We start from the raw sequence: 13,029 nt of genomic DNA on the forward strand, positions 1-13,029 counted from the left end.
TGGGGGTTGTAGGTGGTGACTCCTCATTGGAGGAGGTTGTTTAGGTGGGACGCAGCTCTTTCCAAGGGAAGGGGATTGTTGCTTAACATTAGAAAACCCCCATTTTTGGGTTTTTCCCAGGGGTTTCCGCGTGACTTTCCACCGCGCACGTGACCTCTCCACGGGGGGTACGGTACGCGCGAGAGGACCGGTACCTCGGTCTGGCGGCCAAGTGTAATTGAACAAGTTTATGACGATAATCCGCCAAACCGAGGGTTCGTCGCGATTTCTTGCCAGGCAACAATCTTTTCAAAAAAATTTTACTTTACTTTCCACTTTACTTAGTCAAGTAACTTTACTTTCAAAAACTATACGAATTTTTTATTCATGCTTTTCTTGTCGGGAGACAATGTTTTTCATATTTTCTCTGTCACAAATGTTGGAATTTTTGGAAAAAGTAAACGGATAAATGTGTCAGTGTTCCTCAAGAGGTTAAATTAATGCGCCAAGAGGCACTAATAGCACAATGCGAACAAATTTTCAAAGCGCTAATAGCAGCGGAAGGGTTAATTGTTGATTCGAAGCTCGAACATTTATTTTTCCCCTCCGAGAGGAAGAACGCGACATTTAAGGTAGGCGGATAAACTGCTCAACGCATTATGAGATAGAACCTCGTTGCCCCGCGAAACAATTCGGTTTCTCGTTAGCCTGGAAACTGTCCGGATGGTAGATTAGCGGGAATTATGACTGCAAAGTGTTTCACGGGGGCTCGCGCGATTCTTTCCAGGAAATTGTTTTAGTTGGATGTGTTTTATCCTCGCGATTTATACTAATTGGATAAGTGAGAATAATATTGATACTGAAGCAGCGGGAAAAGTAATTATTCTCAGGGTAATACTTGATACTTGAAGCATACTTTTCTGCTCGTTGTCTATTTTCGAAAGTATCCTTCTATTTTTAACGGTGAAAAATTTATTCCAGAGATAGAAATTAATGGAAACCGATCAATATTTTTTTACAGTAATCGCAAGATTCGAGGTTCTGTTTTTCCATAAATTGTGAATGCGTAACTAAGCTTCGTTGAAATATAATTTCATAATAATAATAGCAAAATAAATTAATAAAATAATAATTTGACAATTGTTACGTTTCTGAAAAATCGTGATTTACAGAAGAAATCTCTCAAGAATCTTTTAGCTTCGAGATCGAACAGCGTTGCATTGAAAAATTTATAATAAATACGTAAATTTTCCAACGAATCATTCGGTAAATTTCGCCCCTGTATCGTTAAAACCCGACACCGTGAAGGGCTCAGCATCGCTGGAAGAAAACCGTGTACCAAACCACGCATCGATTGTCAGAGAAGATCTATTTCGCTGGGATAGCAATGTTTGTGCATCACTATCGAACACGTTCGGCGTTTCAAAACCACTGTTTTCCCTGCACTTTCTGAAAGTACGCCGTTTTGTAAATAAATTTTCCCCCCCGAAAAAAAGAAAAAAAAAGGAAAATCTGCTCCGCGCGAACAGGTGCACACACGATTCCAGGCTCGACGAGCTGAAAATACAGAAACGGAGGGAGCGTCAGTAAATTCCCGATTTATCAGCTCGACGAGCGCTTAACGCAACGGTGACGACGTTATCGTTGCCTATGGAATCATCCCCTGACGCAGTGGCTTTCCTCGGAATTTATACGTTCGAAAAAGCTGCGACATAAAGAGGATGCTGTACGTCCTATTGGAGATCTTTATGCCGCACCTTTTCAACAGACTATTTTTAATTCCCGCTTCTAATCTCTTCGAGTTACTCCGTCGTTATCGTGTCACGTTAAAACGAAATTAACAGGATTAAGCGACGATGATTTGACAGCGAAATTTTCGAACATTTCTCACTTCGGTATCCCTGGAAAAATATTTCCGTTCGACTAAATGGAAGTTTCGCTTTTAGCAACTATAAAGGCACACCGGTGACCGGAGCTGCACGAAACCTGTTAAACGAACGTTATAGCGCACAAAATCTAAAGCAGCTTTTAGAGGATTAAGATGGATAAACTGCTGAATACCTGCTCTTATCGTAAAGATCACCGGCTACTTCCTTTCCGATCACTCGTACATGTTTAAATAACAAGCGGAAATCGTCGAACTTGTACATTTTCATACGGCAAGGAGAGAAAAGGGAAGGAGAATAACGTATTGTAAAATGCTGAAAATTTTGCACATATTTTATTTCATACTTTTATCCAGAAATTTGATCCTCGCGATCCTCGCTCCGTTACAAACGCGGATTTTCGACCCTAAAAAATGAATCCGTGGACGGTACGCACACGGTGGGAGTTTCGGAGGTGACTTGGAAACGATTCGTATCGAACTAATGCTCGATAATTTTCCACCGGCTGGTAAAACCGTTCGCGTGCACGAGATAATGCAACGGCCGTATTTTTGGTCGGGTCCGCATGTCGCGTAATTTTGTTTCCCGTAACGCATTAGCCTGGCGTTGAAACGCTTTTCTGATTGAAAGTGAACGCTTTTCACCGTGTATTTAAATGACCTCCGCCATAATTACGGATAATGCTTTCTGGCGGCGAGTGTGTATCAAATTTTATCGTCTGTCCACGACTGTCCAGATAAATAACGATAATTTCCGCGTCGATTTACTTCTTGAAATGTTCTGATATATTTGCAATTAATCGAGAAATGGTAAATTTTGTACATTTTACTTAAGGTATTTTCAGTAATCGTTTAAAAATTCATTTCTATATTCTCCGATAGACGGCGGAGAGTAAATAAAACGCCAATACTATACTTTCAATCTAAAGTGGTAGTTTTGCGTTCGAAGCGTAAATGGAATCTGGAGGCAATCGACGAAAACCACTGGCGATTTATGAGAAATTAATATGACATCCGTGCAGCCACTGCAAAGTGGAACCAGCCTGCGCTGTATCGAATTGGCGTGAAATAAATAAACCGTAAAAATCCTACCGGCGTATCAACTTTATAACAATTCCACCGTTTTGTTTGAACCGCGTCTGCCTGACGTATAACTGAAGCATTTTTATCCTCCCCGACGCTTTAACTTTTAATCACGCTGTTCGCCGAAACAGCGGTAAAAAGTCATTTACCACGGTGCGCAGCAGTAATTAATATTAGCGTCCTTAAAAGACGGAAACTTTTATTTTTCGTCCCGTTAAATTGTCGAATTTTTATTTCAAAATGAAAACCGTATCGAGGTGACACGTGCAAATTTTTCTACGGAAATATTGTAACAATAAAATTTATTTTTCCGACGGATCGCCAATAATATTGAAATTTACTTGGGGTGAATAATTTCAAGAACAGATCGAGGAGAATTGAGCGGGCAAGATTCCAAGCACTTTTCGAAATAGTCTGATTACTATATCGGCTAGAATTTATGTATCTCTGAAATATGCTTAGATAATTCAGAAACGATCGCACGAGCAGAATTACTTTTGAAGGCTGTCCACTGATTACCGTGGACTGTTCGATGGCCACGATTCGTGTGACGATTTATACGAGCGATGATTTGTATTATATACAACGGAGAGCTCATGGTTAAACGTTGGCCAGTTCCGCAGTTCTTCTTCTGAATAATTCATCCTCGTGAATAATTCATAAGTGGAATGTAGTGAAGGGATGAACAATGAAACGGTCGAAAATGCGGTGTAAGATTTGACAAATTTATCGCTTTATGGTTTATTTACAAGCGCGTCGCCGTTGCTAGAAGCGCAATCCACTTAAACGGCGAATCAATACTTTCCGGACTGCGGCCGTGATGCACGTGTATGCACGTAGAAATAAATGAACCTGAGGGTTCGTGGTATTTTATTATCATTACCTCGCGTTCACCTTTCTATGATTCTGTCATGCGTCATTTTCTTTTTTTTTTAATCCAGTCTGGCGAAGAACCATTTATCTCCACCGTGAGACGTGTGAAACGAGCAATTGAACTCTCTCGAAGGTGTGATTGGTTGTTTTCTGAATTTGTTCACATCCTCTTGAGAGAAAAATGGGGTGTACATGTTAAGGTAAATTTGTTAGGCAGGTAAGTCCAGTGGAACGTGTGTGCCTGGTTTAAATTTGAAGTGAAGGCGAATATGTATATATATATGAGATACAGAAATATCTTGCTTCACGTTCAATACAGATCTCGAGAAATTAGGCAAACGAGGGAAATTCCAACAAACGACGAAGATATGTTTATCGAACAGTACAGCGTCTCTGTAGAATACCTAACTCGCTTACGCTACCTAGCCATTCAAAGCAGCATCGGCGGCGAACACCACGTAGCACAATAAATTCATTTCAGCAATCCTCTAATCAAGCGACGATCCTTTAATCACTTTGCACGAGGAGTGCCTGGCTTTTACAAACGAGCATCGTCGTCGCGTTACCAATATACGTATATACGCACCATCCAGCAATTCGTCTAGAAAATTCGCGTGGAAAACATCCGCGGTAGAAATCCTGAAAATCCCGTGGACTCGGTTCTACTTGCCGCAGCCATTAAGCTCATGCAAATGAAAAAAATCTCGTAACGAACTTCGAACTATCAACTGGACGCAAACTACACGCGACGAGTCGTTCCCTCTAATATAGACCTCCGCCGGGTAGAAAACAAAGAGGCAGACTATTGTAATTACTCTGTTCTCCGCCACCGTGAAAACACACATACACATACACAGAGAGAGAGAGAGATACACATGTACAGACGTGGACAAAGGCAGAGGGAGATAGGAGAGAAGCGTGCGAAACGATTCTTCCCAGCAGTGTACTCTTGCTGATCCACGGGAACGTTCGCATACCCTCCTCACAACTGCTCTGCGGTCTGCATGGGAGATTTATATTTGCATTTAAAATCTGCACGCTGTGGCACATCTGTCAAACGATGCATATTGAAACCTTTGCGCGTGGTAGTTACAGGCCAACACCCCGTGTGCTCTCTCTCTCTGCCTTTCCTTGTCTCTCCCTTGTTCTCTGTCTCTCCCTTGCTTTCTGTCTCTCCCTTGCTCTCTGTCTCTCCCTTTCTCTCTGTTTTCCCTTACTCTCTGTCTCACCCTTGCTTTTTCTCCCGCTCTGTCTCTCCCTTGTTCTCTGTCTCTCCCTCGCTTTTCCTCTCGCTCCATCTCTTTCTCTGTGTCCCTCTCCGTTGGGTTTCCATCACCTTCCGCGTTGTTTCTCCAAAATTTAACCGCTCAGCCACGGACAGTCTAGCCGTCCTCGGATCAGCCGGTTAGCCACGCCTACGTCACCCTGCAGCTTGCGAAACTGCAGGCGAGCTAGGATGACTCCTACTACTGTGCGCAAATCCCCCGCTGTGAGGACTCACCGTTATCACAGTGATTTTCAGGCGACGCGGGGATAAAGCTCGATTGCACGCCAGTTTTCCAAGCGTTGATGAGAAGGTAAAATAAAAGTGGAGGGTTCGCTGTGCTTTTACACGTTCCCCCCGTGCGCTGACCCACATGCGGCTTCTTTGAATTCGTGTGTCCGGTGACCTACATGTGTTTCGGTGCAGGATTTGTAAAAAGGGGAAAATTGAATTAGAAGTGTTGTTTTCACGGATGGAATATTTTCGAGCAACGCACGTGTCGTTCCTGTGAATTGTTGATTAGGATTGCTTCCGGGATATGCGTTTTATGCAGATAACGAACGTGCTAATAAACCGACTAAATGACAGAAAAAATTATGTATTTTCACAAAATTTGCATAATTGTAACACCTTCGTAATCGTTAAATTCTTTGTAAAAATTCTACTGTTACACTAACAGATATTACATTAAAAATCTAAACACAACTTCAGAAATACGAACATTCCGTGAAGGAATTTCTTCAATTAAAACACTTTAACCGTCCATCTAAATCGAATATCAAGCTTTTCAACGTCAAAAAATCCAGTAATTGAACAACACCCCTGTTCTTCCTTCCATCTCCAAACAGAAACAAAAAGCCTGGAAAACGGAGAAAAACTCTCGCAATCCTCTGTATGCATTGGTTGGAAAATCGAGCGAAACGTGCGGTTCTATATCGATCACGAGATCCGAGACCATAATTTCGGCCAGCAAGAAAGAATTGATTCCACGTGCACTCGTTCGCGCGCCGCCTGCCGAAACAGTGTGAATCGTCGCTGGCAAATTTACCGTCGCTGTTTTATAGATGCTATTTGCGCTGCGGGGACGCGAGAGGATTACAGCACGCCAGCTTTCGAGTGTGAAAAAAGAGCAAAAAGGGTCACGAAAGAAAGAGGGAGAGAGAGATAGTGAGAGATTGAGAGAGTTGGAGAGTGAGAATGAGAGAGTGAGAGATAGAGTGATAAAGAGTGTGAGAGAGAAGAGAGTGAGATATTGAGTGAGTGAGAGATTGAGAGAGTGAGAGAGAAAGAGAGAAAGAGAGTGAGAGAGAAAAAGCTAGCTGGTCACCTTATTATCCTCGTACATAAGGCGTTTCCTCCAGAACTCCGGTGAGTTCTACCTATACTTTTGAAACACCCTGTATACATATGCATGCAAGAGTAACGGGCGTTGGAAAAGGGGGCAAACGATACGAATGCCACCGAGGGATGAAAGTTCCGCGTCAACCCTGGAAGTCGAAGTTGCTAAGCTGTTCCGACGATTTGTTTGCGCACCGGCAAGTGGCCACGCTGGTACATTTTTCACCGGAACCCGAGGAGTTTCTCCGCCAAGTTTTCGTTTACTTCTGCTAATTTACCTCCGCGTACCGGAACCGAGCAACGATCAGCGTCTCCCGGTAAATTTTCGTGTAATATGTCTTTCAGACGGTGAATTTGTGACGCCTTCGCTGCGGTGGTTTGTACCGTTTTTTGTTTCTCTCTCTTTCTCTCTGTGCTTGGAAACGTTCATTTCGGTTCCCCTGTGAATTTGTACGCTGTTAATTCCGCGAGGTAGATTAATTTTAGTTATTTCACTTCATTCTCTTATTCACTATAGACGATTTTCCAAAGTTTTCGTTATTACTACTGATTACTGGACCCTCAAACACTCTGCAATAAACCATCTACTTCAATCCTCGAAAGGCGAATGGTTTTAGACGGACGCGGGAGACGAATGCAGGGTCATTATTGACCCGTAGCAAAATTTCTATCGTACACGGGTTCTAAGAAGGAATTGTGTACAAATCTGTATACTTTCAACGGTATATATTTTATATTTTTCTTGTTTATTTACATTTGATACGCAAAATAGGTGTATTTCCTGTACCAAACGTAATCTGAGCTTCCTGACTTTATCGCCGTTGAGTCAAAATGACCCTGCATTCGTCGTCACCACCCCTTACACTATGGATGGAAGGCCATCTTCACGCCGCGCGTCAGTTTTTCAAAAGTAGTTACTTCAGTTTATTGATTTTGGTTCAGAGTTGATCTTTGGAATAAAAGAGTTACTTTTGTGAACGGAATACTGAAATTTTTGAAGTCCCTGTTAAGCTACGGCATAACAGTACGAGGGTTAAACACACAAAAATGCTCACTGAAAGCAGTCAAAAGTACACGCTCGCACGTATAGACGGTGTTACAAATTAAACTACCAGATAACGCAGCTTTGACTCAGGTTTCAAACCCTTATCATCTCAGGTTTCTGTCGATACGTATACTCGAAAACATAGAACCTCCGAGGTCTGACCGATCCCGCCGCATATCTCTTTCACCAACTATACGTATACTCGAAACTCCAGCATTGAGGACGCGCGCACACTCACCTGGTGATAAGTTGATGCACTCTTGGCCACTGACCCCGCGACCTCAGTATCCTGACCGTTCCCAGAAGCGACAATCTGTGCGACGGTGAGACCTCCATGGCTTTGAGATAGTACTTGAGGGAGGGTAGCCATTTGCCTGAAGAGACGAACGACGATTTGGCGTGAGTATAAAGCCGTACCTGTGGCCGTTACGCGGCCAGAGTTACCGATCTTGTTTCGCTACTTTAAACTACTTTAACCCGTACTACGGACCGTCGCGACGGGAACAGCCTGGCTTTATCCTTCCTTGAGCTATTCTACCCGTTTCACCGAACTCACTTACCATTCTGGTACAGCCACGATGCATATTCGGCGAGATGGTCGGGACTTCTTGGTTGCAGCCGGACCACGTGTCGCAGAAGTATGCCAGCGGTTGGTCCTGTAACCAATCTCGCCAGGACCAAGTAGGCTGGCGTGTAGGCCGGGTCCAGGGACACGCATTTTTTCAGCATTCGTATACATTCCTCCGTCCTGTTCGTTTTCCTGTCAAACAGAATTGTAGAACGCGTTACATTAGCTGGCCTCGTGAAATATTCAAGGTGTAGCGAATAGACGATGAGTTTGGGTGATACACGGTAGGTGGTGTGGACCGCGAAAAATTTTAAAGGACGATAGGAAAATGCGAAGTGCTTGGTGTGTATTTTGAAGAAGGTATTTTAAGATGTATAATATTTATTCTTCCGCGTAACGCTGTTAACCCTTTGCACTCGGGGGTGTATACTAGAGTAAACTATTTTATTTAAATATTCCACGTATTCTCTATTTCACCGTGATGAACAAATTCACGGAGGCCCGTAGATCTGTTCTCTGTCTTCCTTAATTATTTACCAAGTGACGATTATTTAACGTCGCTTCTCAGTCGCCACTCGATTGCAAAGGGTTAATATGGAATTCGCGTTACAGAAAATCGTGCTGTACGAGAATGTTTCTTGTACAACTAGAACAATCTGAAATAACACGTTTGGAATTTTATTTTCGATGTTTTTTAAATAAGTGACATTATATACGCGTTAGACGAGGAATCGCGTGAAATGAGAATAGTAGTTACGATATATTTGGGGCGTTATAGGAATTGCAATGCGATTAAGAAAAAGAGATCATACAAATTCTGAAGGAAAAGTGTACCAGCAGCCAAAAAGCGACGTCAGTGGAAATTCATTTGAATTTTTGCGTTATAGAGGCTCCTACTGTAGTTCGATCATTTACGCATGGCTGCAATTGTACAGCAAGAGATGAGCTGAATTTAAATTTGATTTATGCTACTAACGAACAGTTTGGTAATTTTTTCAACCAGGAAGTACGGCGAAGTTTTCAATTTTCATCTTCTTGGTTAATACACGGCCGTTATTCGATTAGTTCTATAAGTAGATAATTTAATAAATGCTGATTGAATATTTTCATTCGCGTGAAAATTAGTGTCCGTATACGTTTAACAATGATTCATCGGCAATTGCATTTCGGTGCGCTTCACTCGCGTTGACCTATTCCGATCGTTGTATTACGATCACTCTAGTGTACAGTAACACGATCATGATCAAGATATGAATGCGTGTACTTGCTTTTCACGCGTTACGTGCGCTCTCGTGTACATCATTTTGCATCCTGGACGCTTCATCGTTCCGCGAAATGGCCGGTGTCCATGACGCTAGTATCGCGTGTACGGGTTAATAGAATTTTCCCTAGGTGACCTGCAGAATTCCAAACCTAACGTGCAAACATAATGAAATGGAGTGATATGGAACACTTGAAACTGTAATCTGAGTACTAACTATCGATTTTCAGACGCGTGCTTCGTAAATTGTACACTGTACGCGGTGAAAGGTGGGCAAGAATTTTGTGGAAAGAAGTTAGAAATTTTAAGAAATATTTCATTTATAGAAACGAAGTGTTAGGTGCACAAATTAATTCGGTGCCTTTTTTTACATTGTCTTGACGACTTTATCGAATAAAAATCGCCATATTTTTTCAGAGAGGGAATTCTTTAGTTACCTGATAAATAGAGAAAGAATATAAAAAATAATGGAGATGATTTTGAACATTAAAATTGTGCTTGATCTTTTGTACGTAAGTACTGAAACTTGTGAAAAAAGGGACCAAACTAATTTGTACACCTAGTAGGTTATTTTTTAGCCTTGTAACATTCTTGCGACAGCTTTCTAACAAATCTATAAAAAGCTTCCAGTAAATGATCCCAAACTTTCGACTAATAGTGTCCACTAAAAAAATTTGTCTCCTTTCACTGAAACCTTTGAATTTTTAAAATTTACTGATTTGTTTAATGCATTCGATCTCTACTAAAATTCCAGTCCCAAACGAATTTAATTTTTAGAACTTCAATTTTCTCAATTTCTGAACAACTCAGCTAATACAGTCGATCTCTAAACAACCTCGTTGAATCCTTTCAATTTTTTTTTACTATTTCGATTAATACATTTGATCTTTACTAAAATTCCAGTCCAAAACCAATTTAATTTTTAGAACTTCAATTTTCTCAATTTCTGAACAACTCAGCTAATACAGTGATCTCTAAACAACCTCATAGAATCCCTTCAATTTTTTGAAGTTTACTAATTTATTCAATGCATTCGATCTCTATTAAAATTCCAGTCCAAAACCAATTTAATTTTTAGAACTTCAATTTTCTCAATTTCTGAACAACTCAGCTAATAGAGTCGATCTCTAAACAACCTCGTTGAATCCTTTCAATTTTTTGAAGTTTACTAATTTATTCAATGCATTCGATCTCTATTAAAATTCCAGTCCAAAACCAATTTAATTTCTAAAACTTCAATTTTCTCAATTTCTGAACAACTCAGCTAATACAGTCGATCTCTAAACAACCTCATAGAATCCCTTCAATTTTTTGAAGTGTACTAATTTATTCAATGCATTCGATCTTTACTAAAATTCCAGTCCAAAATCAATTTAATTTCTAAAACATCAATTTTCTCAATTTCTGAACAACTCAGCTAATCCAGCGACCTCTAAACAACCTCGTTTCATCAACCTCTCGAATCCCGCAATCCGTACCACTTGGCGAGCCGCGCAATCCTCGAAAGCTCCGATGCCAGCGATTTGCAACAGCGGAAAATTCCTTCGCCGGTTGAAAAGTCGGAAAATGTATGGACAATGTTTCCTCGCGAGCCGAAAACGAGATGAAAATGGAGTAGAGAAACGGCTGTAGGCAGCTAGTGGACGATGATACCGCCGCTGACGCGTGCACTCCTCTCTCTCTCCTGCCGTCAATTAAACTTTCATTTATCAAGTAGGGGGTGTTAATTAAAGTTTAATTTTGACCACATAGCCGGAATTACATTGCCGCGGTAAATTTATCACGGGGCACGCAGGTCGGTCCACCTCGATATACCATTAATAAAATAGGAATGCGTCAGATTCGGGATTCCTTCTGTAACCCTGTTTATCCAACGCGATGGAAGACTCCGTTAGACCGCGGGGCATTCGACACAACGAGAATTATCTTTAATCTCGGCCTATCTACACCTCGCAACAGCCGGTTCTCGGTTTATTTTTTACGCCGATGGATGAGTTTACCTCTCTTCTCGTTCTGAGTTTCGAGAACGTAACCATAGATACGCGAGGGAAACACCTTTTCTGCACTTTTTACCGATGCATTCGAGGTGGTAGAAGTTTGTTTGAAATGCTTTCTGTGCACGGTTTTACAATTTGTTTCGGGTAAATTTTTGCGATGAATAAACAGCGATGAGTTGAAAGTATTCGGTACGAAGCAGGTAATTTTTATTCAGAAAAGTGGTAATGCATACTTGGTTTTATGCTGGGCAGGTTAATAACGTGTAAGTATGACGAATGTAATTAATCCTTTAACTACTAAGAACGTGTACGCACGTCCGGTGTAATTAGATCAGTACGACATATTTCTGTCGCTCGGAGTGACTAATTGCATTTTTTCCAACTTTAGTGTTAAAGCATGTGATTGGTGCTTAGCTTTTCGGAAGGAGAAAACTTTTCGTAAATATCGTTTCACTTTAATTCTGTTCCATTTTAGCTTCTCGGAAGCTCGTTTTGAAATGTCTCAGCATTGATTTGTCAATGAAATTTCTACTGAAACTTCTAAATTAAAATTCCAAAAAAGAGAATTTTGCCAACTTTAGTATCAAAGCTTAGCTCTTCGCAAATAAAATAAATTTAGTAAATTATGTTTGATGGACTTAATCACTTCCTATAATATTATACTGCGAAACGTCTCAACACTGACTCGTCAACGAAATTACCACAGAAAAATTCTAAATTAAAATTCCAAAAAACAATTTTTGCATTTTTCCAACTTTAGTATCAAAGCACACAATTAGCGCTCAGCATTTCGCAGATAAAATAAATTTCGTAAATTTCATTCGATGGACTTAATCACTTTTCATAATATTATACTGTGAAACGCCTCAACATTGACTTGTCAACGAAACTGCCACCGAAACCTCTAAATAAAAATTGCAAAAAGAGAAAAATTTCGTTCTGCACCAAAAACGTGTCTTTTAACTTTCAATTCTACAAATAAATCGATCACCCACTGACCTGTAGAGTAGACCAAGATTGTAATGTGCGTTCACGTGGCCCGGATGGGCACGTATCGCTGCCAAAAAGTGTTGCTCCGCTTGATAGCCGACGGTGAGTGTTCCGAGGTTGTTATGCGCGCTGGCGTACGTCGGCCACAGCCTGTAATCAAATAAACGCAGCTTATTTACAAAGTGATTAATGATCCGGAGGAACACGGCACATTGCCGTGCATTTAATCGTAAGGGGTAATTCCGTTTCACCGTATAGCAATACGTGCGCGTGTAATAATTGGCAATCGAGCTGATCAACGGAATAATTTTCATTTCGGTCTCTCGCATCTTTTCCCCTTTGCAAATTTCCACAGTATCGCGGAAAATACCCGCGTGTCTTCCAACACGACGGTCAAACGCCCGGAAAAAAATAACAATGCAATTTCGAAAGAGTTTCTTTTTTTCCTTGTTCCTGTAATATCGAACGTTTTGGCGAGAATTGCCGTTTCCTCGAACAGTACGTTCTCGTTAGATCCTCGTGAATACACGCGTGTTACAAATTCCACCGTTAGTATTAGAGTTCTAAGAGCTTACTATGCCGTATAGATTTCTCTTTGTTGTTACGAACGCAGAAATATTCTTTCTTTTTAATACTATATATAATGTACCGTATAAGAAGCTTTTAATGAGGTGGTACATGACTATATATCGTTAAATATCCAAGCTACTGTGCTAACTCATTATCAAACCATCTTATAAATCCCT

At 41.0% G+C, this 13,029-nt stretch overlaps 1 protein-coding gene across 1 annotated transcript in view; it reads right to left on the minus strand.

Moving 5' to 3' along the window:
- LOC108578720 (transmembrane and TPR repeat-containing protein 1-like) overlaps positions 1-13,029 on the minus strand; it is a 175,595-nt gene that overhangs the window by 11,291 nt on the left and 151,275 nt on the right. Inside the window, exons 11-13 of the mRNA XM_017942098.1 lie at positions 12,293-12,433; positions 8,028-8,227; positions 7,706-7,841 (exon numbers count right to left, since the gene is read on the minus strand). Coding sequence (XP_017797587.1) covers positions 7,706-7,841; positions 8,028-8,227; positions 12,293-12,433 — 477 coding nt within the window. The remainder of the gene's footprint in view (positions 1-7,705; positions 7,842-8,027; positions 8,228-12,292; positions 12,434-13,029) is intronic.

Source organism: Habropoda laboriosa, unplaced genomic scaffold (assembly GCF_001263275.1).
Source record: "Habropoda laboriosa isolate 0110345459 unplaced genomic scaffold, ASM126327v1 scaffold28, whole genome shotgun sequence".
In the NCBI taxonomy this organism is placed as follows: Eukaryota; Metazoa; Arthropoda; class Insecta; order Hymenoptera; family Apidae; genus Habropoda; species Habropoda laboriosa.